Here is a 25,343-nt window from a genome sequence, read left to right as displayed (position 1 = left end):
AGACATCAGCTTGTGTATTCTCGTGTTTAACCAAAGCAGTAGGTCACATAGCTGCATGTGAAATGGGGTCAAAGGTGATCACTGAATTTGTTGCAAGTAGACATCTACAACCTAAAGGTCAACAGGTCTCTTGAGGTAACCTGGGATGTCTATTTTTAAGGATCTTGAGGGAGCTGTTAGTCTCAAATCACCCGCAGGAACATAGGATGCATACTAGTTGCTGATTGAAAAGCACTGGAACACATAGGTTAGTAGCATTGTATTTTGGAAATCATTTAAGGCACTTAGTAGCAAGTAAACTAGATATTCACTGTGCATTTCACTTGGTTTTCTGTTGTGTCTGTGAAATAACCTTGTTTGTTTGTCATTCTTTTTATTTGAACCCTTTCCAACAATGACTGTATGATTTTGAGATCCATCTTTTCACACTGAGGACAAATGAATGACTCATATAAAACTATTACAAAAGGTTTTAAAAATTCACAGATGCTCCAGAAGAGTAAAAAAAAAAAAAAAAAAAAAAAAAAAAACTTTTTAAATTTGCAGATAGTGAGAAATTTAACTTATTTTGTCTTCTGGGAAGCATGTAACTATCTGATATTAAGGCAAAATAAGAAAAATTTACACATCTCCATTCTGTTCAAAAGTTTTTACCCCCTGGCTCGTAATGCAGTGTGTTTCCTTCTGGAGCATCAGTGAATGTTTTGAAACATCTGTAATAGTTGCATATGAGTCCCTCAGTTGTCCTCAGTGTGAAAAGATGGATCTCAAAATCACACAGTCATTGTTGGAAAGGGTTCAAATACACAAAACGCATGAAAACCAAAGAATTTGTGGGACCTGAAGGATTTTTCTGAAAAACAGCAGGCGGTTTAACATTTATAGGGTCACAGAATGCCTCATCTGCACATATGAACAATCTTAACAAACTAATCAAGGTATTTAGGATTAATAGATAGTCACAGGCAGGTGAGTTTGATCAAAGTTGAAGCTAAACACTGGAGGAAAGTTGACTTTGGGCCAGAGTTGTGAACCCCTGCTTTATGCCAATAGTCACGAGTCCAACAGTTTCTCGTCTGCAGCTATTACTGCTATAGAGTGTCAAAAAACCAGCACAGCAGAGCCCAGAGTATTGTGCCGTTTTTCCCAGCTGTATTATCAGATTTGCGGCTCGACAGATCCTGCATTAAGACACCATGGGAAACTCAGCGTGAGTGTTTCAGGCTGGCTCTATCTGAATGAATGACATTTTGTCACAGTCTGTGGTTTTGAGGCTGTCTCATTCTCCCAAGCACAGTGAACAGAACACGGCTCAATTTTTTTCTGGGATTGCAATGCATTGTTGATATCAAAAGGGCATTGCATAGTGAACTGTCAAACAGTGGCTTAGTGGTTTTGTGAAGCCAGAAAACAGTTACAGTCTGTTATTAAAATGCATGACCACAGGGGAAACAAGACACTGATTGTTAAGAGCCAAAGATACATTGACACACAGCCACCCGAAAATAGGTGTGTTATGTGCTTGTGTCCGAACGTGTGTGTTAATGTGTTGAGTATAGGAAATGATGCTACAATTCCAAGGAGACAGGAAATGCCTCCAATTTTGTATGTGGTGATTTTTCCACTGGTGAGTCACTGGCTTGGACTGGGAGCGTGGTGCCTCTCATGAGAGGTGCAAACTGACTCATTGCGTGAGGCGGAGCTGCCGTTCGGTGCATGTGTAAGCACACGTGCATGTTTTACAGAGAGAATCAGCCTTATTTTCAAAAAGTCGCCTGTTTGACATAAACTCAGTGCTCACTCCAAGTGTTTATGTTCCTAAAAACAATCACAAGTACCTCAGTTGTCCACTATAAACAAGGCTTTAGCATCCCTTTTTTGGTCCAATTGAAGAAACTCAGTTTCTTCTGTGCAGCACAAAAGATATTTTGTGTTTTTTCATTTATGGAAAGTAAATGGGGTCCAAAACAACATTTTGAAAACTGGAAACTGGGCAAGGGATTTTAGTTCTCTTCATGCTTTGTATAGGACTTGATGGGAAGACTAAATGTTGAAATTAAGTGTTACTGTAAGTGTTTTTGAGTAAGAGTTGGGATTCAGAACAGATTCTGTCATGTTTTGTTACTATTGTAGTGAAAAGTGTAGCTTTTGCTTGATTGGATACATGAATAATGTGCTGAATGTTTTTTTACTCTGAGTATTCACTGTTTAGCATGTTAAAAGGAAAGTTCACCCAAAAATTCAAATTACCATATAATTTACTCACACTCAAGCCATCCTAGGTGTATATGACTTTCTTCTTTCAGACGAATTCAATTAGAGTTATATTTTAAAAAAGTCCTGGCTCTTCCAAGTCCATTTATAATGGCAGTAAATGGGTGTTGAGATTCAATAGTCCAGTAGAAGTCTAATAAACTGCATCTGAACGGCACTCTCTCGTGATTGCGTGTGCGGAAGCTAGAGATTATGTTTTATAAAGTTTTAAATATGGATTTTACTACAAAAACGCATCAGTTTGCTTTAGGAGAACTTTATTACCCTCCGGAGCTGTGTGGAGCATTTTTTGATGGATGGGCGTAGATAATTGGACTTCTATTGGACTATTCAACATCAACAGCCATTCACTGCCATTATAAAGCTTGGAAGAGCCAGTACATTTTAAAATATAACTCCAAATGTATTCATCTGAAACAAAAACGTCATATTCACCTAGGATGGCTTGAGGATGAGTAAATCAAGGGGTCATTTTTATTTTTAGGTGAACTAGCTAGTAGTACCTAACTAGCTGGTGGGACCTAATATTTTTAAAATTAGGTTGCCATGTCGGTGCTGATGTCCTTTGCCGATCCCTCTTCCCAATGTTTTTGTCATCTCTCAACTGTCCTAACTGAATAATAAAGGAATAAAAAGTCCAAAAATATAACTTAAAAAAAATAAGTTGACATAACTTGATATTCTTAGTCACAACGTGAAGTTGCTTATTGCTTTTATGTGTATATATGAAACAGCTAAATGTAGTAACACATTCCATTTTTCTTATTGTCTTCTACAGACGTCATTCACACACAAGGTCCATTGGATGGTAGCCTCTACGCTAAGGTTCGGAAGAAAGAGTCTCTTGACGGCGTCACAACCAATGGTCTCCCAGCCACCGTCGATCACACTTTACCTGCTGTAGACCACACTCTACCACCAGTCGACCACGCCTTGTCTGTAAGCAGCGACTCGGGCAACTCCACAGCTTCCATCAAAACCGACCGCACAGATGAAGCCAGCCATCAACCAGCCTTGGTGAGTCAGCCGTCCTCCCAGCCCCTCAGCCCAGAGGAAAAACAAGAGCTGGACCAGTTGCTCAGCGGTTTGGAAGCACCAATGCATCGCACAGGTTACCAAAGCAGCCCTGGGAGCGGAGGCGGCGGAGTCCTACACCTCGTCCCCGCCCAGGTTCACGTCAACGGACACAACAATATAGACCGTGAGACAGATATCCTCGATGACGACCTGCCCAACAGCCAGGAAGGAAACAGTGTGGACAGTCTCGGAACCCTCTCGTCTTTTGAGGGCAGGGCCACTCCAGCAGATTTGTACTACCAATCAGAGACGGTTATCAATGGACAAGATGCGCCTTATTTGGAGAAGGGTGTCCACGAGAAATTCCAAGAGCCCAAAGTCCACAGCTCCTCATCTGTTCAAGAGCACTTAGGGTCCTCTAGTGGCTACGCCATCCAGAATGGCAACATCTACCGATCTCAGTCATTGGGGGCAACCCCGACCACAGAGCAGAAGTACATGCCCAAAGCTCCCACGCGCACGACCAGCAGTAGGGATGCAGTGCAGAGAGGACTGAATGTTTGGCAACAGTATGGAGTTCCTGAGGTCCCAGACACAGATGGAGTCACCTTCAACCCTGTTCTACAATCCCACAGCCTTCCAGAGTTTCCTCACATGGCATCTCAGCAAGAAATTGAGCAGTCCATTGAAGCACTCAACATGCTGATGCTGGACCTTGACCCAGCACTTACTCAAGTTCCCAAGTCGCATAGTGCCCCGTCTGGAGAAGGTGGAGTGGTCACCACTCAACCATCTTTCTCTCAAACCCAAACACGGCCATCCTATCAATCCGATGCAGCCATTCATGACCGAAGTGGGCCTTCTTCAGGAGGATACCCTTTGACCTTTCAACAGGTAGCTGCAGAGCAACCCACAATGATCCAGCAGAGACCAACAGCCATGTCCCAACATGAGGCAGAAGGTCATGCTCCAATGTCCCAGTCCACAGTGCCTTCCTCCACCTTTGGAGTTCTCCAGTTGAAACCCCTCAACATTTATCCCTCGAGTACCACGTCCCAGTCCCCTGAGCCCCAGGAAAGCCAACGTAGCTATTCTGCCTCTTCATCGCCTTTGCCTAAAGAGTCCGAACCGGAAGATGTCAACTACAAATTGGACGGTCTTGTAGCTCACCGTGTAGCTGGTAAGATTTTCTCTTTCATCATTCTCAGGGTCAGCTTACTTGCCTAAATGTACAATAGTGTAATAGTACATTCATCTTTCTTTGGGTGATAACCAACCAGGCTAAAAGCAGCAATCAAGGGAAATATAGTAAAGGAAAACATCTCAATGCTCGTCTCGAGTTCTTGAGTTAAAGCTTGTCTTGAGAGCTTGCCTTTTACACTCAAGGCGGTGCCTTTTTTGGTGGAGTTTCTTTGTTGGCGTTGACATAAGCACTGTGAGATCACAAAGAAAGCTTTGTCCAAAGTGCTTCTGGCCTAAGCCTCAATATCAGACCGCATTTCTTGTTCGTGCCAAGCCAAAACCGAACATTTGTACATTACATCTGGAGGAGTGCCCAAACAACTGAGGGCTGTTTTACGGCAGTGCTCTTTTTTTCTGTTAACATTATCTGTTCAGCTCAAAAGTTTAAAAAGATTTTCTTGGAAGCCTTGGTCTTCTCCTTTTCAATGTTTTGAGAATAATGGCAGCACGCTGTAAGAGTTGTTTGTTGACCCAGTCTTGTTTAGTTGCAGGCTTAATTCACCATGACTTGTCTAGGTTTTTTCTATGTTGAGTTTAAATTACAGATGTTATTACATACTGCTGATAGATCTTACAACTCAAAATGTCATAAACACTGTATATATAGACTTCCATTTAATCCTTGCTGCGTATCTGCCAAAAACATAAATGTAAAACATATTGCTGATGCACTGGCTCTGGGCTCACTTTTGCCCCCTAGTGGTTGTACACTACAGGTTTTACAGTTAATTTGTACTCTCTGTCTTTAATATCTTACAAAATTAACGTTTAAAAAGCATCAAACAGGTAATGAAGGTCGCAAATTGATAGGAAGAGCTGAGTTAGCTAAACCAACCACATCTGGACAACCTCAGGAAACCAACATTAAACCTGAGAGGAAACAGCTTAGATAAGGCTCTCAATGGATAAACCTAGTCAGCTATGTTTCTGTTTTATTGCAGACCAACGCTCAGTAGTGTTGTTGACTCAGCAAAGATAAGTGCTCCTGTAATGAGAAGGACAGCATGAGGAGGAAGCTGCTCTCTTTCTTTGAGTCTTTGCTCTTGACACAAGCTCTTGCAACACTGATTGAAGAGCTCTCAGTATCTAGTACTGGGATTTGGTTATCAGCCCTGTCACTATCTAGAATTAGGAGAACACTTTGTCTACTTTTAACATCCACGGCGTTCCACCACAGATAGAGTGTGTTTATCTTTCCGACTGAAGTTAAGGCAATACACACTACACATTGCCCATCTTTGAAGTCATTTCCCATTAGCGGTATTCTAGTAGGTCCTAATATTTTCTTTTCCCCCTTTTTTTCTCCATTCATGTTTATCCTGTTTGTGGAACACCCGTCTCATCATTACCTCCGCCTTCCCTTACTCCTCTTCACCTTCTTCCTTTACTGCCATGGTCCGTCATCCCTCCTCTTCCTCTTCCTCCTCCTCCTCCTGGTGGTGTGTAGAGTACACTGCCCGTATCCGAGGCATCAGTGACAGGCAGAACTTTCCTGAGCTCAGTCACCGCCGCCGCTCTTTCTCCTTCAGTGGTTGGTCTCTGTGATGCTCTGTGCCGCCCCCTGACATTAACACCTGGCATAACACCTATGCATGTTGTGTGGTTGTGTGGTTGTGTGCTATTCCTGTTCTCTCTCGCTTTCGCCCTCTATCTTTCCCTGCTATTTTTTGTCAATAAATTAATGGTATTTTATTTAATTTTTTTTTAAATGTAATTTAATTGTATATTTTATTTTTAATTGTTATTATAATACATTTGCATTAGTTTACAATATTTTTATTTTATATTTTACTTTATTTTATTTTATCCAATTATCATTTAGTCTCATCTGTTTTATAATAACAAAAGTACAATATTAATAAAATAAAATTAAGTATATTTTCATAGCTTTTCAAGTCACATAGGTTTGGAACAACATTAAAATAAGTAAATGATGACAAAACGTAAATTTTTCGGTGAACTATGCATTTACATTTGTTTACACTCATTTTATTTTATTGTATATTTTATATTTCTATTATATATTATATTTAATATATATATATATATATATATATATATATATATATATATATATATATATTTTTTTTTTTTTTTTTTTTTTTTGTCATTTACTTTAATTTTATCTTTTATTTAATTAATATTGTACTTGTAATTAAAATAAAAATATTGTGAACTAATGTAAATATAAAGGCATAGTTCACCGAAAAATCAAAGTTCTTTCATCATTTACTCATTTTCATGTTGTTTCAAACTTCTATTAATTTCTTCTGTGGAACACAAACGATTATTTTATTTTATTTTATTTTATTAATATTGTACTTGTAATTTTTATTATAAAACAGATGAAACTAAATTATTGTTTGATAAAATAAATAATAAAAAAAAAGACTGTGAATGTAAAAACATAGTTCACTGAAAAAAACTTAAGTTCTGTCATTATTTACTATTTAAGATGACTTTCTTCTGTGGAACACAAAATATATTTTATTAATTTCATTTAATAATTTAATTTCAATTAATTTCAATTATTATTATTTTTTTATTGATATTGTACTTGTAATTATAAAATAAATAATAAAATAAAGTCAAATCTAAAATAAAATAAAAAAGATTGTGAATTAATGTAAATGTAAAGGCATAGTTCACTGAAAAAATTAAGTTCTGTTCTTATTTACTCATTTTTATGTTGTTCCAAACCTGTATGACTTTCTTCTGTGGAACACAAAAATATATTTTATTTTAGTTATATTGTACTTGACTGTTATTATAAAACACAAGACTATGTCTATATTTTGAAAGATATAGTATAATGACATAGTAAAATGTTGTTTTAGACCCCATTTGTTTCTGTAGTATTGACAAAAACAGTTGAAACAATCATAAAAAAATATCTTTTGTGATCCACAAATCATACAGGCATACAGGTTTGGAACAACATGAGTATAAGTAAATGTGACCATTTTCATTTAAAAAAAAAAGAAAACTGTGGAAAGTAATAGTAATCAGGAGGACGAATAAAGTCTCCCATTATTTGCTCTATTTGAATTTCTCTCCTTTTTCTCCCTCACTAACTCTTCCTTAAGCATTAACCTGTGCTGGAATTTCACCTTGTTTGGGTGAAATAACAGTTAACAAGAGTATTACTTGAGTTTGCTCCTTTGTGCTGAGTGACCTCTACAAACAAATTGCATTTGTATTATGTGACGAGTTAAAGTTAGAGAGTAGCAGGACAAAGGCCAGTCTGTCTGGATCAACTGAGCCCATGTCACAAGATCCAGTCTAGCAGACTTGGGGAACAATACCAAGGCGAGCAGACACTGGCTTCATTCAAGGACTCTCCTTTACCTCTGTTTAAGCATTTAGATGAAGGACAAAGGGTAATAAATCCTCCCTGAGTCTGGAGACCATTATACAATCCTTATCTGCCACAGGGGAGTGAACGTCTCATACGCTCACTGTCTTCGGCCCCGTTCGAGGGCCCATGTAGGCCGTGTTCAGTAGCCAGGTACCAGGATGAATGTTTGTCTTGGACCTCTCCTGAGTCTGATTCAATCCAATACAGATACAACAATGGCATATCCTGCTTCTCAGAATAGATATCTTATTCACATCATGCTGGATCCCTGAGGTTGAGAAAGGAGAAAGCTGTGCCAGAAAAAGAATCAACTTTGCTCTCATGAGTCTTAACTCTCAATTTATTTTTCTGCTGATATAAGAAGGGGCAGCATTGTTAAAGCTTAGCTGATTTTAATATGCTTTTAATCTCTAATTAAGACTCTTACAGAGTGTCATTAGACTCATTTTGCAGTGAAACCATTAAGACATAAGTTTCAGTAGTGTTGCAAATTTAAACTTTAGTAGCGAAAAAAGATTACATTCATTTACATGAATAATTAACTAGACAATTTGATTCAATAAATCAGAGCATTGTTATTTATAAACCATTGTAGTATTTATTAACATTTTAAATTAGCTTTTGTTTATTTTAATTATTTTATTATAATAATTAATTAATTTTAATTTTAATATTTTTTATATTTGATTGCTTCATTTGTAGGTCACTTTAAAAGCATTTGCTAAATAACTAAATGAAAATGTAAATTTATTTATTAATCAGATTTGATTAGGTTTTTACTAATTGTTTTTGTATAATTTATAATAACTAACTAATTGTAACTAATTTATAATAATTTGTTTTTTGTATTTTTATTTTAGTTTTAGTAGTTTAATAAAATCAGATCAATTTAAAAAAAATTTTTTTAAAAAGCAACAAATTTAAATATTTTTCAAAAAAAAATATGTTCAAAATGTTCATCCTTTTTAAATCAACTTATTTTTCTGATTTTTGTTTACAAATTGCTTTTTTCAATTTTAATTTTTAATAATTCCATTTTTGTATTTCTATTTTAGTTTTAGTAATTTTAATACTTCAATTTAAAACTATTTTAAAAACACAACATAGAATACAAATTTTAATCTTATAAAAATGACATTTTACTAATTGCTTTTGTAAATTTTAATATTTTTATTTTTTGTATTTCTATTTTAGTAATTCTAGTATCTGATTTAAAATTATTTTATAATGCAACAAATTTAAAATGGTCTTTTTCAGTTTAGATTTTTTTTTACTAATTTCTTTTGCCAATTTTAATGTTTTTAATATTTTGTTTTACTAATTGTAGTACTTTAATTTAAAATGATTTTAAAAAGCAACAAATTTAAAATAGTATTTTTCAGTTTAGATTTTTCTTCAAATTCCTTTTGTCAATTTTAATATTTCTACTTTTTGTGTTTTGATTTTAGTTTTTGTCATTTTAATTTTAATTTAAAAAATATTTTTAAAATATTTTTTTTTATATTTCTATTTTTGTATGTCTATTTTAGATAGTATTTTTAAGTTAAAATTATTTTTAAAAGCAGCATTTATTTTTAAAAGAGCAATTTTTCAACTTTTTAAAAATTATTTTAAATGAACTTTTATTTTAGAGTTTTGCTTTTTTACTAATTGCTTGTCAATTTTTATATTTTTTAAAAATATTTTCCATGTTGTTCTATTTTAGTTTGACTAATTTTAGTACTTTAAAATTATTTAAAAAAGCAACACATTTTAAAATTTCCTTTTTTTATTTCAGCTTTATTTGAATTAACAAACACAAGTAACAACATTGCAGGGGAATCAATTTATATCTCAGATTCAATTATTTGGTTGTGTAATTACTCAAAGTACTCATGTAGTTACCTGCATTTTTCAGTTCTTATATATTATATTAGTAAACAAATAGTTAAATATTGCTGTTTATATTGTCTCACATTAATGAATATATTGAAATATAATTCTTTCTTTTGTTAATTTATTAAATAACAGTGTGAAAACTGACACTTTCCTTATTTGAACTAGCATTTTATCATATTATATGTCTTGCATTGCGCATTTCGAATCTATCAGTGTTTGTTTGGTTTCACTGATGGTTTCCCCGATTGAATCACCTCAGTTCCAGCAGCTTGAATCTATTAGGACAGTGTAATCACTAAGGCAACAGCACAGTTTGTCATGCACAGCTGTAGATCTGGCATACTACATCTGTTTTGCATGTTTCCTCTCCCGACCTTGTCTGAATCGACACTAGGGGATATAGACCATATGATATTCCAGCACATCCAAGCGCTGGATTCATCGCTTCCCAGACCAGTCAGCTTCGGAATCCAGAATGTTTGACATCGCCGTAGAAACCGCACGAGTCTGATCCAGGAATGCCAATAGATTGCAGATGGAGCGCGAGCGTCCTTTTGAAGACCCTCCCTTTGTGACATCACTAACCGATTGTTTTCCGAATCGAAGTGGTTTAAATGCACCCTGGATGCCTAGTTAACGTCACGTTTGAGAACAAGCACGACCGCTTGTCCAGAAGTGGAAGTGGTGGATCTCTCTGAAGTTGTTTCCCAGCGCACGTGAGGTTCTGATGGTCTGAGCTGTGGGCTGACCACATGTATCAATCGTAGGCCGCGCTCAGGGAGCTAGTAAATATTTTGCTCAGCCTGTTGCCCGGTTTCCATGATATTCCACTCACTTCCACCAGAATGTATTAATGCGCTGCTTGCTTTCAAACTGAGTCCAGTTGAATGAGCTTAAAACTGTGTGTGGCTGTACTTGCTTTCACAGAACCCATAAAAGCTCTTTTTTCTTATCTGTTAGTTGACAGTGAACAGTGAAACAGCTTTACTTATGTCTCTAATTTTATGGGAAAGTCTTTCTGCTTAGAAAAGCAGTAGCATGTATATTACTGTTTTCATTTCAAGTTAATTCTATTTGCTATTTTTCACGTTCAAAATACACTGCCAGTCAAGTTTTTGAACAGTAAGATTTTTTTTTAAAGAAGGCTATTTTGCTTACCAAGCCTGCATTTATTTGATCTAAAGTACAGCAAAAATGGTAACATTTTGAAATATTTTTACTATTTAAAATAACTGTTTTCTATTTGAATAGATTTTCAAATGTAATTTATTCCTGTGATTTCAAAGCTGAATTTTTTTAGCATCATTACTCCAGTCATGTGATCCTTCAGAAATCATTCTAATATTTTGATGTGCTGCTCAAAAACATTTATTATTATTATTATTATTATTATTATTGAAAACAGTAGAATTTTTCTGGTTTCTTTGATGAATAGAAAGTTGAGAAGAGCAGCATTTATCTGAAACAGAAATCATTTGGAACATTATAAATGCCTTTATCATCACTTTTGCTAAAGAATCCTTGCTAAAGAAAAGTATTAATTTCTATAAATTTCTTTTCCCATAAAAGAATAAATAAGCTGTTGAATGGTATAGTGAATAATGTTACAAAATCTTTTTATTTCAGATAAATGCTGATCTTTGGATCATTTTATTCATCATAGAAATTCTGAAAAAAAAATGTGCTCAGCTTTTTTAAATGTTGATAATAATAATAATAATAATAATAATAATAGTTTCTCAAACTGCAAATCAGCATATTAGAATGATTTCTGAAGGATCATGTGACTGGATGCAATCAAATTCAGCTTTGATTACAAGAATAAATTACATTTTAAGATATATTCAAATAGAAAGCAGTTATATTAAATAGGAAAAATATTTCAAAATTTTACTGCTTTTGCTGTATTTTGGATCTAATAAACACAGCACTTGCACTTGTTGAGCAGAAGATAATTAAAAAAAAAACATCTTACTGTTCAAAAACTTTTGACTGGTAGTGTACACAAAACACACAAACGTCAGGTTAAAACAGTTAGCTTTTAATCACATTGAACTATTTTAATTATGATGTTCCACCATTGAATGAATGAAAGAATGAATTAGAATAGTGTTTTTTTTTGTTTTGTCTTAGGGTGTGTTCAGACTTGTAGTTTAGTTAATTTGGTTCATCTGGTCCGGACCAAGAAGGGAAATGATACATTTGGTCCTGGTCCGCTTAGCGTTCACACTGGCATTTTTGACAGCGAACCTAAGGATACCGAACCGTTCACAACCTGATTGGTTGGGTTAAATGATGTATATTTTGTGACGGAACTCACCAAATACTCCAAACAAAAGAAAAAGGTGCATTCGACTTAAACATCGGTTTAAGTCGGATACACTTAATGCCGTCTGGTAGACTAAGCTTGCACATTGTTGCGTGTATTTGATTTTATTTTCGCCACCAGCGAACTCACAAAGATCTCATAAAAGGCACTTTACCTCCTCGTTGCTCTGGGTTTGCCCTCTGCTAATTTTGGTTTTGGCTACACTGCTTGTTCCCTTCGTGAAATCATGTCGTATAGCATTGCATCTTGTCATTACTTCCTGTTTTTGGTTTGTTTAGAAGTATTTGGTCCATGTTGCATTCATATTTAATTTGAACTGCACCAGAGTTCGTTTGGAAGTGGACGGAGACCCATCTTTTTAGTGGTCTTGTTTTGGAAGGCAGTGTTCACACTTACTCAAATGAACCGCACTAATAGAGCAATCAGAACAGAGTTACTATATTCGTTTTAATCGAACTGAACATGACAAGTTTGAACACACCCTTAGAAAACAACTTAAATGAATTAATGTGCATTCCATCTGCTTTCAGTTACCAACTCCATTAGTTATCCATTCCTGTTCTATGTTTTTGCCTCACTACTAGAGAAGACTTGCACAAATCCAGTTTTATTTACACTGTAGACTCTTGGTATCAAACAGAACGTGATGAAATAGCCTTCGGAGTTGCTTTGAGGCTGTTCCAGAGCTTTATCGAGAAGTACACATTACCCGTTAAATCCACTGAGTTTCTCTAATATTCCAGCTTTTTGTAATCTAGGCAGTTTGAATGAGAACATTGTTTGTCGTTCCAACAGGCTTTTATGTGGTGCAAATTGGACGTCAGTGCAGCTTTTGACAGAGAGTTAATTCTTAAGAGCTCACTGGCAGTTTTCCATCGATTTTTTCAAGGAATATTTTGACATTTGGATATTTTTTATTTACAAGTGTGATAAATGTTATCTGTTAGAGATGACGTCATGTATCTCTTTTCTTGGCAGGAGTTCAATCTGGCGAAATGTCACCAGATGAGGTTTCAGTTCCTGGACGCTGCCGGACCATCAGCGGGGGCCTTTCCCAAGATGACAGCTCTCCAACTCGAGGAAGCTCGGTCCGCTCCCCTATCCGCTGCATCTCTCCCGAGTTGGCCAATACTATTGCTTTGAACCCTGGGGGGCGGCCCAAGGAGGTAGACCACACGGACACACTTGCATTACTCCTAGTATTGATCTCAGAAATAAATGTGGGTTTATATATGTTTGTGCATTTGGATATGTGTCCACTTGTCCTTCTTTTTCCAGAGACATATGCACAGCTACAGAGAAGCCTTTGAGGAAATGGATGGGGGTCCCGTCAGCCCCCCTCCGATTGTTGGTGGTGAGGCCCTACCCCAAACCCCTGCCTTCCCTGTTTCGCCACAAACCCCTTACTTCAACCTAAGTAAGTTCCCCCACTGGAGGAGGAGGGCGCCATAGAGCTGTTAGAATCACTGCCTCTCTTTGTCAAGACTTGTATGGCTTAATATAATGTAAATCATGTCTCTTACTGAAATATGTAGTATGAAACCCATGTAAGATTTACGTTATTTTAAAAAATCCACAGTTTCATACTATGGGGCGCCATTATTTTGTTGTCGTCAAATGATTGCACTCAGTGAGCTACTGCCGCATTGTGCGGCGTTTGGTTGTAATTTTTAGTCGAAGGGCAACAAGAGAAGCGGTGTAAGTCTTCACTGCTTTCCTAGCGATAAGAAGAGGACAAAAGAATGGGAAGATGCCTGTGGATGAATTAACTTTCTAAAGACCTGCGTCTTTGTTCTTTCTACTTTAGCCCTGACGCCTTTGAGGTTTTTAGTAGACCACAGCTACTGAAAGACAAGAATCGCTAGATGCCATCCTGGCAGGATGTAAACATGCCAATGCTCGTCATGACGCTGCAGACACTGAAAGAGTTTCTCAGCATGGATTTCACTGGATATCTGGGTGCATTTAGATTCCGTGTGGAAAAAAATGATGGTACAGCATTTGGTTTAAGCCTACCTGCTACCTGTAAGCTCTTTCAGTGGCTGTGGTCATCATATCAGAATTTTATTTTCCGAGTTGTGGTAAAAATATCAACGGGTAGCACCAGTAGCTTACAGAGTTCAACCGTTCCACGCCATCGAAATAATGGTGACCCCCATAGTCCAAAATATGTATAAAAGTATTCTTCTTTTTTAACAACGTGAATCTTTCATGGGTTTTCTACTACATATTTCAATAAGAGACACAATTTATGTTATATTAAGCTATATAAGTCTTAATAGGTTCCCTGGGTTCCCTTTAAAAGGGTCACAACCATCGCTGAGAGTCGGTTCTGTTCATTTTGATATTCTCTAGAAAACACACGTGTTTAGCATAGCAAGAAACTACAATAAAGCCCAACAATATCCAATCTGTCGTTTGGATATTATTGGTATTGTAAAGTTTTGAAAAGAGGAAAGCTCTGTTTCAAAAGCTAGTGAACTGCCTACATAGGCAACATCATAGGTGTGTTTCTAACACAAATGCTATTCCAGAACACAGGCAACATGATTATTACCTTCTTTAATTTAAATTCAAAGGGAGCATCACTTAGGTCCTTCACAGAGAAAATGCATTGCAAAAAAAATGAATAATCAATCTATGGTGGTGGAGAATGCGGGCATCAGTTGATTCGAAATGTAGTTCATTCAGTTACTAAAAGTTCTGATGAAAGAAGTTTGATCTAATTAAAAACTGTTTATTTTATATTCTTATTATTATGTTTTACCATTAGCTTAGCAAAATGCTGACATGAATTTCACACACGTATGATGCTAATTGCTCACTTAGAGGTTAGGATTCAGCCTTAGAAGGCAGCTGCCTATGTAGGTAACTCACTAGGTTTCATAATTAGCACATCGGAATAGTGGTGTTTCTTGCTTCCTTCTGTAAAAGAATAGAAAAGGGCTAACATGACATTAACACACTGTCTATAAGCCAACGTGAGGTCTGGCTGCACTTAATTCCAACCCTACCTCGGGGTGTTTGCGTGAGCCAGTAGATATCATTAACAGATGCTGTAGTTCATTCACATGTTCTCAACGTTAAAAATGTGTGGCCTCCGTTTGAGTGATAACACACACTTTGTGTTGGCTCATAGACATGCATAAGTGCTCAGATCAGAAAGACCCCGCTCTCACTTGCTCCCCAGCAATTCCCAACGTCTGTGGTTCTGAGAAATGCTTTTCATCAGCAGTTTTTTCTGGGGCATGTTAGCCTCCACAATCGTTGTATCTCAATGCAAGAACAGGCACATTTGCGCCTCAGGTTTCATTTGCGGATGAATTTCTCCCGTACAGGATTTTATAACCTATTGCTTCATCTTCCCCTCCGGCATATTGTCCCTGCAGGTTTAATATAAAGCTTCTTGTAAAAGTCTGTTGCCTCTTTACAAGGTTAGGCGGACACAATGTCAAGCAGCTCTGTTTTCCTTGGACTTCCACAGCATTTCTTTTTACCAGACACCTCATTTGAAACCAATTCAAGTCATTCTCTTGAGCTGACATTGTACCCTAAGGCCACCTCACATTCAAAGCTCTTCAGAGTAGTTCTGCTAAATCCTGTCCTTTTGTGTTACATTACCACAGCATATTAAGTGAACATTAGGCCTGGGAGGTTTATTGAATTTTCATGATATACTTTCAGTGGTTTTGCTGGTGATATAATGTACTGTTTATTTACAAGTTTCAGTCCCACTTTATATGTTGTCAGACTCCTTGTGCAAACAAAAGTCTCACTGGAATATTACAATTAATGACTAAATTAATGTATGGAAATGTAAAATGATATTTCCTATTGACACACTACAGCAAAAGATAGAAATAACTGACTCCAAACCATTTTTAACTAGTGTTCTAATCATTTTGGCCACATCTGTAATTACATGCAAGTATTTTTTGAAATATAAGTACAATGTAAAAACATGTATGTACACAAGTACAAATAATTTAAATTTAAGTACATAATAGTTAAGGCCACCTAATATAAAGTGTGACTGAAGTTTCTAAAAGCTAGTTTTAGTTTTTAGAATAGTTTTGTAATTCTTAAGTATAATAAAGCTAAGACTTGGTAAGTTGACATTAGAGTTGGTAGATTTGATTAATTTCCATGATTCAGTTCAAACGAATCAAATCAAAACTCATTTATTGATTCTTTTGCATTAGCACTCAAAAAACTTTAAATAATAATAATAAAATAATAACAAATATTTAGGTAAATGCTGTTTATAAAAAAAAGTTATTTAATTGAAACATTAATAGCAAAAAAGTTAAATTCATAAATTCATAATAAATTAATTTAATTGAATTGATTCAATGATTTATTTGTGTATTCGCATAAATTATATAATATTATTTTCCACATAGCATTTTTCAAGTATTGAAATATTTTAATGAAAAAAATACTTGTAGGTAAATTTTGCTGTTTATAATGTAATACTGGTGCATATAAATGGACATGCTTCAATATCATTATTTCTTAGGTTTTTAATTTAATGAACAACAGTGGAAAGCATGCCTTCATCATTTTAAGTTAGATTTTTTTGTATTTTAATGATCTTGGCAGCATTAGCTACTGAAATGGTTGAAATTATTGAAGAAATTTACTTTTAAACCTCTTTTAAGTGCAAACATAAATATTGAGACACAGGATTGCTTCAACCAAAAATGAAAATATCATCATTAATTACTCATCCTCACGTCGTTCCAAACAAGACCTTCGTTCAACTTTGGAACACATATTAAGATATTTTTTATGAAATCGGAAAGCTTTATGACCCTGCATAGGAAGAAATGCAACCAACACGTTCAAGACCCAGAAAGGTAATAAAGACATTTGTAAAATAGTCCATCTGACATCAGTGGTTCAGCCTGAATTTTATGAAGCCACAAGCTTTGTGGTACTCTCCTGAACGTGCAGCGAAGACATTGTTGAATAAAGTCATTATTTTTGTTTTCTTGGTGCACAAAAAGTATTCTCATAGCTTCATAACATTACGGTTGAATCACTAATCTCTATGGACTATTTTATCAAGGTCCTACCTTTTAAACATCTTAATTTGTGTCCTGAAGATGAACGAAGGTCTTACAGGTGTGGAACGACAAGATGGTAAGTAATTAATGATAGAATTTTCGTTTTTGTGTAAACTATCCTTTTAAATATCAATTCAAATATCAAACGGTTGGAAAAAAGTGTGGTTCTGTTGGATTCCTGGGGAGCAGGTGACCCGTAGGGGCTCTTTTTCTGTTCAGAGGTGGACAGAAACTCACATGCTCCAGTAGCCACTTTCTAGTAGCACGTCTCTGTGGCTCCCTCCTCCTGCAGAGAACGGGAGGCTGGAAAGCTTCTCTATACAACCCCCCTCCCCTTCTCCTTGCGTCCAATGCTGAGGCACTTTTTCTGCCAAACAAAGAATTGATTTGGATTCTTTGGTAAGTGGAGGATGCATGCGTGTCAGCAAATGTTATCAACCTGGGCCTGCCAAATGCAAGTGTATGCTCGGCCTTTCCCAGAATGCATGTGGAGAGCAGCCCTGAAGAACACACCATGATCTGATCTGACTCAAATAGTCATTTCTAAATTTCTAAATTTCCAAACCACAATCAGAAGACCACCTACACACCTGTCAATCAACTATTGCGGCAAACAAAGGTTTTAGTGAACAACCAGACATTTCAAGATGCAACGATGCACAAAGTTTGCATCATTTGTGCAATTTAAAGACAATTTCTAATCTCAAACCCTTCGCTTTCTTCAAGCGTGCTGCTTTCCACAGCTCTGCGTCCACATCGCCATTCATTTTCCCCATTTGTGTGTTCGCACCAGTCTCGTTTTTGCTGGGCACCACTGTTTATTTGTTGTTTTCGAGTCACTGTTGTTCGTAGCATTCGTTATGTAACAAGGTCTTGAATGTTTTCAATGTGACGTTTTCGCGATCTGTTCAGCTGAGGTGTATTCTGTCTGCATGATCTGTCTTGTTTTCGTTCTTTCGACTGGGCACCGTTACAACGAGCGTTAATCACGTCGTTAACTCTTTTAAAGAGGCGCTTGCACGGCCTTGCCACAGAGCATGAGACATTAGCTCATTCCCCAGCCATGTCACATACTGAAATAGCCACCTCAGTCTGATGTCTTTAAAAGCTCAGTGTGTATCACGGTAGTCTCTCAAAGGCTCTTGATAAGATTGTCAAACGCTGACGCCTTGAAGATGAAAGTGGCACACACTGATCTGTATTGAAAGGGCTAAGGACCAAAAACATACTTTGCGCAAGTATGCAAACGCAGATGTGAATGCTTGGCCAATGCGTTGTAAGTGCACCATTATATTGAACATACTGTAATTTGCAAACCTCAGTACTCATGGGGGTGATAGAGTTACCTTCAAATGTCTGTGCCATTAAACCAGATGTGTGTTGGATTATTCAAGTGGATGGTTAAAAACATACCAAGACTGCTATGTACAGTACAGTAGCACCCTTTGCAGCATTACATAATGCATTATGAATTGCAGTCTGACACATTTCAGAAATACGGCTGTTTAATTTAGCAGAGTTAATTAAGCAACCAGTGATTTGTTAAAAATATTGACACATTTATGCTCTCTTACTCATAAGCATGCTTTTTTAAAATATACACTACCAGTCAAAAGTTCTTGAACAGTAAGATTTTTAATGTTTAAAATGTCTTTTCTGCTCACCAAGCCTGCATTTATTTGGTTTAAAGTACAGAAAAAACTGTAAAATTTAGAAATATTTTTACTATTTTAAATAACTATTTTATATTTGAATATATTTTAAAATGTAATTTATTCTTGTGATTTTCAGCATCATTACTCTACTCTTCGGTGTCACATTCTCAAGAAACATTTATTATTATTATTATTATATGATGATGAATAGAGAGATCCAAAGATTAGCATTTAGGGGGACAAATTATAGAAATGAATACTTTCATTTAGCAAGGATGCTTTACATTGATCAAAAGTGATGATAAAGACATTTATAATGTTACAAAAAACCTATTTCAGATAAATGCTGTTCTTCTGAACTTTATATTCATTAAAGAAACCTGAAAAAAATCTACTCAACTATTTTCAACATCATATTAATAAATGTTTTTTTGTTTTGTTTTTTCAGAATATTGAAAAAAAATATATAGAAAATATAGAATGATTTCTAATGTCGCTAAAAATTCAGCTTTGAAATCACAGGAATAAATTTCATTTTAAACTATATTCAAATAGAAAACAGTTATTTTAAATAGTAAAAATATATCGAAATGTTACTGTTTTTGCTGTACTTTAGATCAAATAAATGCAGGCTTGGTGAGCAGAAGAGACTTCTTTAAAAACAAAAATCTAACTGTTCAAAAAGTTTTGACTGTTAGTGTATGTAATTTTAAATGCTTTGTTTTTATGTAAATTATTTATTGTTCATTTTAATGATTTATCAGTTTTAAATGTAATTATTTCTGAATTATATAAATTAATTTTATAATTATATAAAATTAAAATTATGAAATATTTATATTTAATTGTCCATTTCAGAAAAGTGATTATTCACTTCTTTTTTTAAATACATTGATTTGATTAGTTTACTTATTTATTTTTAAGCAGCTTTCCTAGTCCTCCATTATAAAAAAGTCAGAAAAAAACGATGAGCTTAATGAAGCATAACAGAATTAATTCTGTATACTTTCTTTATTAATTGACAACCCTATTTAGATTTCACCAATATGTGAAACCAAGCATTTGCACTGATGTACTTGCTTAAAGTATGTTTTGTACCTTTATTATGTTTAGTTAAATAAATAATTGCTCTGAATAATAAAGTTTTTTCTGTTTTCGTGTCGCTTTAGGTCGATCTCCTCCAGGACTGGCTAAAACACCCCTGTCCTTCCTGGGCTTGAAGCCCCACAACCCTGCTGAGATACTGCTCAACCAGACAGGCTCAGGTGAGGCTTTACACACACATATCCAGCATAATGCACATGCAGACACGCGTAGTCTTCTGGCTTTGGTTTGAGCCGTGCTCCATAAAGGGAGCTCAAATACATCTTGTGGGCCATATATCAAAATAACCTTTCATTTGTCCCTCTCAAGTGTTTCCCCTTCTCCTTTTCTACTCTCTTGAGCCGTGAGCTCATACGTATCTTTAAATGGATTGGTGTTTTCTTTTCATATGCGGTTATATTGGGATCGTTTTACTGCAGCCTTTTAATGTGTGTGTGTATCTGTGGGAGAAAGTTTGTTCCGAAACCTAGTGAGTTGCCTACCTAGGTGGCATTTTATGGATTGTTGATAGAAAAAGTCACATTATTATGCTACTTTTAAAAAAAAAAGTTTGCTGTTTGGCCAAATTCTAAAGCATTAGTTTTGAACCTGGAATATTTCTTTATTATTGTTGGGACTAAAAAACCTTTATGCTCACCAAGGCTGTATTTATTTGATTAAAAATACTGTAAAAACTGTAATATTATGACATATTTTTACAATTTAAATGAACTGTTTTCTATTTTAATATATTTAAAAATGTAATTTATTCATGTGATGCAAAACTGAATTTTCAGCATCATTACTCCAGTCTTCAATGTCTTCAGAAATTATTCTAATATGCTAATTTGCTTCTCAGAAACATTTCTTATTATTATCAATATTGAAAATAATATTTAAAACGTTTTTGTGGAAATTGTGATACCCTTTTTAACAAATTGTAAGATTATTTATCTTTACTGTCACTTTAAAACAATGTGTAATTTTTTTGTATTTCTATTTTTTCTATTTTTGTTTTAGTTTAAATTTTAGTAATTTTATTAGTTGCCAAAGCACTATTTTTCATTTTAGTTTTTCATTGAATATTTTATTTTTAATAAAATACTAATAAAATTACTAAAATTTAAACTAAAACAAAAATATAAAAAATAGAAATACAAAAAAAATTACACAATATTTTTTTTTTTTCGTGAAGATCAGCCAAGATCATCCTTAGAAAGGAAGAGATAATTTCAGTTTTCATTTTAGTTTTAGGTGAATTGTTTGTAATTTTGAAAAAAAAAAAAAATTGAAAATATTTTTTAAAACATTTTTTTGCGGAAAATATGCTTTTTTTTTTTTTTTTTTTTTTTTTTTACAATTTGTAACATAAATCTTTACTGTCACTTTTAATAAATTTTTATTTTGGCAATTTTAATAGCTTTTATTTTTTTTTTGTATTTCTTTTTATTTTTTTTAATTTTTTTTACTAGATTTTGATTATCAATGTTGAAATTAATGTTTAAAACACTTTTTTTGGACACCGTTTTTCAACAATTTGTAACATTAAATTATAAATATTTAATGTCACTTTTGATAAATTTTTATTAAAGCAATTTTTATAGCTTTTATGTTTTTGTATTTCTATTTAACTTTTTTATTTCAGTTTTAATTTGATTAGTTGTATTACTTTAATTTACATTTGATTAATCAAGTCATTTAGTTTTTCATTTAATATTTTATTTTATTTATTTTATTATTATTTTCTAAAACAATTTTTAATAGTTTTACACGCTGGTTTCATACTGGAATTATTATTATTAATGTTAAAAATAATGTTTTAAACACTTTTTTTTGGTAAAAACTGTGATACATTTTTTAACAGCTTGTAACAAATTTTACTGTCACTTTTGATCAATTTATTGTGTCCTTGCTGAATAATACATTTCTTTAAAATAAATAATACTAATAAAATCTGACCCCATTTTTTAACGGTAGCATATTCCATACAAAAAAGCTCAGTCAGGTTTAATATAATTAAAAATTTACTATTTTATTTAATATTTAAGAGTGTTTTCATCCGTATTCTTCTTCTCAAACTCAATTAAAAACTACATTTAAAGTTGCTACCCATGTAGAGCACTCCAAATCAGTCACCTGACTTTAAAAAGTAGCTCCCTATATAGGCAGTAGACAAGACAGCTCACAAGTTTTTGGAACAGAGCCTATTTTTAAGCTGATTTATTACTTTATCTCTTTGTCCAAAGGATATATTTATTGTTTAAAGCTATGACTATTTTTAAGTTTGATATTAGCAAGCTCAGCAAAAAGATAGCCAGAAGATAATTTAATAAATAGTTTCTTTAAATGCGATGTCCTCAGGGGTGAACCAGTCCACATTTCTTTTCCTTTATCATTTCTTATTTCTTTCCTTTGATTTTCGCTGTGATATATGACCTGCTCTTGTCTCGGCAGGTTTGGTAAGATTCACCCTCAGAGGCCAGCGGGTGTAAACTATGTCGTTTTTGTAGACTCAGAGGTAACAGGATCCTACAAGGAGTTGCGGAGACTCTTTAGTTTGGAATAAGTTCTCATGCAGGGCTGATTTTAGCGTCGCTCCTTAGAGAGTTATTTTGAGGCCTGGCAAAACACAAGAGCCATACATACAGTACACATACACTGACGTTATTACGAGATGATGTGTCACAGGGCCCTCTTTGTCTTACTATAGTTAGCTTAAGTGATGTCATGTGCTTATTTGAAGATAAGGGATGTAACTTTGGGTATTTTAATCTGCACCGGGGCCTGCTGGTATTTCGAGAAGCAAAAATGCGAATAAGATTACATTGTGTTTTCTTTGGTTGTGTTTCCCTTTTTTGTTCTCTTAAAAGTCATAATTCACACTAATGTGCAAATGCACCCTTATGTTGTTAGAATTTATTTTTATTTCTTTAAAATACAAAAGAAGACAAAAAGTCGTTTGGATCACTTTTACATTTAATGGTGCTTTTTTTGTCCTTTTTCATTTTCCTTTTCCAGTTTCATTGTATGGAAAACACACAGTGGTTGTGTTTTTGTAGCAATAGCCAAAAATACATTGTATGGGTCAAAATTATTGATTTTTCTTTTATGCCAAAAATCATTAGGAAATTAAGTAAAGATCATGTTCCATGAAGATATTTAGTAAATTTCCTATGCCAAAAAAACATTAGGATATTAAGTAAATATGTTCCATGAAGATATTTTGTAAATTTCTCACCATAAATATATCAGAACTTAATTTTTGATTAGTAATATGCATTGCTAAGAACTTCATTTGGACAACTTTAAAGACTATTTTTTTTTGTTTCGTACTGAAATATCCAGATTTTGACTAGCACCATAAATTTGCTTTACTTTGCAGCTTATTTTGGCGAAGATCAGCCCACTTAGAAAGGGAAGCAATGTTTTTTGTTTTCATTATTTTTTTGTTGTTGTTTTTCCATTTAGCTTTATTTTTATTTCAGTTTTAATTTGAGTAATTGTGTTACTTTAACTTAAAATTTGATTATTCAAGTTATTTTCCAAAGCAACATTTTTTTTTCATTTTTTTTTTATTTTATATTCATAAAATTCTCTTTTCATTCTAATTTTAGGTTATTTTTAATTTGTTGCTGTTAATTTTGTTATTTTTAAGTTTATTTGTTATAAGTTTTTTTTTTTGTATTTCTATTTAACTTTATTTTTATTTTAGTTTTATTTTTGTAATATTATTACTTAAACTTAAATTTTATTAAGTTATTTGCCAATTTAATTTTTTTAATTTCATATTTTACTTTATTTTATTTTACTTTATTTTATTTATGAAAGCTATTTTTAATAGTTTTACACACTAATTTCATATTGAATATTCATATTATATACAATATTTCATACTGATGTCCTGATTTTGACTAGCACCATAAATTCGGTCCACTTTCAGCCCACAAGATCAGCCCACTTAGAAAGGAAGAGATTGCTTTATCAACATTTTGTTTTGTTTTTATAAGCCATTTTTTACAATAATAGCCTGTCACAGAAAAAAAACAACAACCAATAAATAATAACCAACTAGTAATGCTCTTTTTCAATTTCCTTTTCCAGTTTCGTTGTATGAAAAACATGCAGTGGTTGTGTTTTTGTGATTATTTAAGAAAATATGTGATCCTGGACCACAAAACCAGTTTTTAGTAGCATGGGTATATGTGTAGCAATAGCCAAAAATACATTGTATGGGTCAAAATTATTGATTTTACTTTTATGCCAAAAATTATTAGGATATTAAGTAAAGATCATGTTCCATGAAGATATTTTCTAAATTTCATACCATAAATATATTAGAACTTAATTTTTGATTAGTAATATGCATTGCTAAGAACTTAATTTGGACAACTTTAAAGGCGAATTTTCTCAGTATTTTAATAGTCAATATTTCAAATAGTTGTATCTCAGCCAAATATTGTCCTATTCTAACAAACCATACACCATAGGAAAGCTAATTTATTCAGCTTCAGATGATGTATTGATCTCAAAAAAAAAAGACCTTTATGACTGGTTTTGTGGTTCAGTGTCACATGTCATTTTGTAATGACACAACAGCAAATAATAACAAAATGTTAATTTATTGGTGAACTATCCCTGTTTTATCATGCCTATGTTAGCAATCATCCCTTCTTCTCCCTGTATCTTTGAACTTCTACAATTTTGTGCTTCTGCTGTCTGGAAAACAGAAAGTGAGGATGAGGAAGGTAAGAATGTACAAGTCCAGTGTTACATCCGAACCACCTCACCTCCTGGTTGATTTTTGTCATCTTGCACATCACGGTCGTCTCCATTCTCCATTACAACTCATTTTATCCTGTTGTCAAGCATTATAAGGCATGTTTCACCTGTGACCTTAATGAAGTTTCTTCACGATTCAGGGTCAGATGTCACATCTCTGCTTTAAGAAGTATTTATTTATTATCTCAGTTTGGACTTTTGGTTTGCCTCATCTGAATTTCTCACTTTGTTTCTTTTCCAGAGCCTCGTAGCTATGTGGAGTCTGTGGCCAAAGCAGCTGCAAGTGGACCGCCAGCGTCGCCTGTGTCTCCAACATATGACAGCGACAGCTTAGCTCGTCCTGCTGGGCCGTCCCATGCCTACAACGCTCCTCTTTCCTCCAGCAGCCCCATTCAGAGCCCAGATGCAGTGTAAGTGGCCACTACCCTGCTGTTTTATACAATGTTATTTGAGGGTTATTTATATACTATTATAGTATAGTAATATTATAGATTTTGAATTAGCTTTTAGTTTTATATTTTCAGTTTTCATTTAAATTTTAGTTAAAGTTTTAGTAATTTTGTTATGTTTGGGTTATTTTGTTTAACTTTATTTTTAGTTCAGTTTTAATTTTAGTAATTGTATTACTTTAACTTAAATTTGATTATTCAAGTTAGTTG

At 34.1% G+C, this 25,343-nt stretch overlaps 1 protein-coding gene across 1 annotated transcript in view; it reads left to right on the top strand.

The window, feature by feature from the left end:
• The window catches only part of tns1b (tensin 1b), a 106,434-nt gene that overhangs the window by 55,060 nt on the left and 26,031 nt on the right, over positions 1-25,343 (top strand). Inside the window, exons 13-17 of the mRNA XM_073845126.1 lie at positions 3,053-4,471; positions 13,077-13,264; positions 13,377-13,515; positions 19,992-20,087; positions 24,926-25,094. Of these exons, the coding sequence (XP_073701227.1) occupies positions 3,053-4,471; positions 13,077-13,264; positions 13,377-13,515; positions 19,992-20,087; positions 24,926-25,094 (2,011 nt within the window). The remainder of the gene's footprint in view (positions 1-3,052; positions 4,472-13,076; positions 13,265-13,376; positions 13,516-19,991; positions 20,088-24,925; positions 25,095-25,343) is intronic.

The sequence above is a fragment of the Garra rufa genome, chromosome 8, assembly GCF_049309525.1.
Source record: "Garra rufa chromosome 8, GarRuf1.0, whole genome shotgun sequence".
Lineage (NCBI taxonomy): Eukaryota > Metazoa > Chordata > Actinopteri > Cypriniformes > Cyprinidae > Garra > Garra rufa.
The sequence above is the reverse complement of the archived record's forward strand: the minus strand, read 5'-3'. Positions and strand labels throughout refer to the sequence as shown.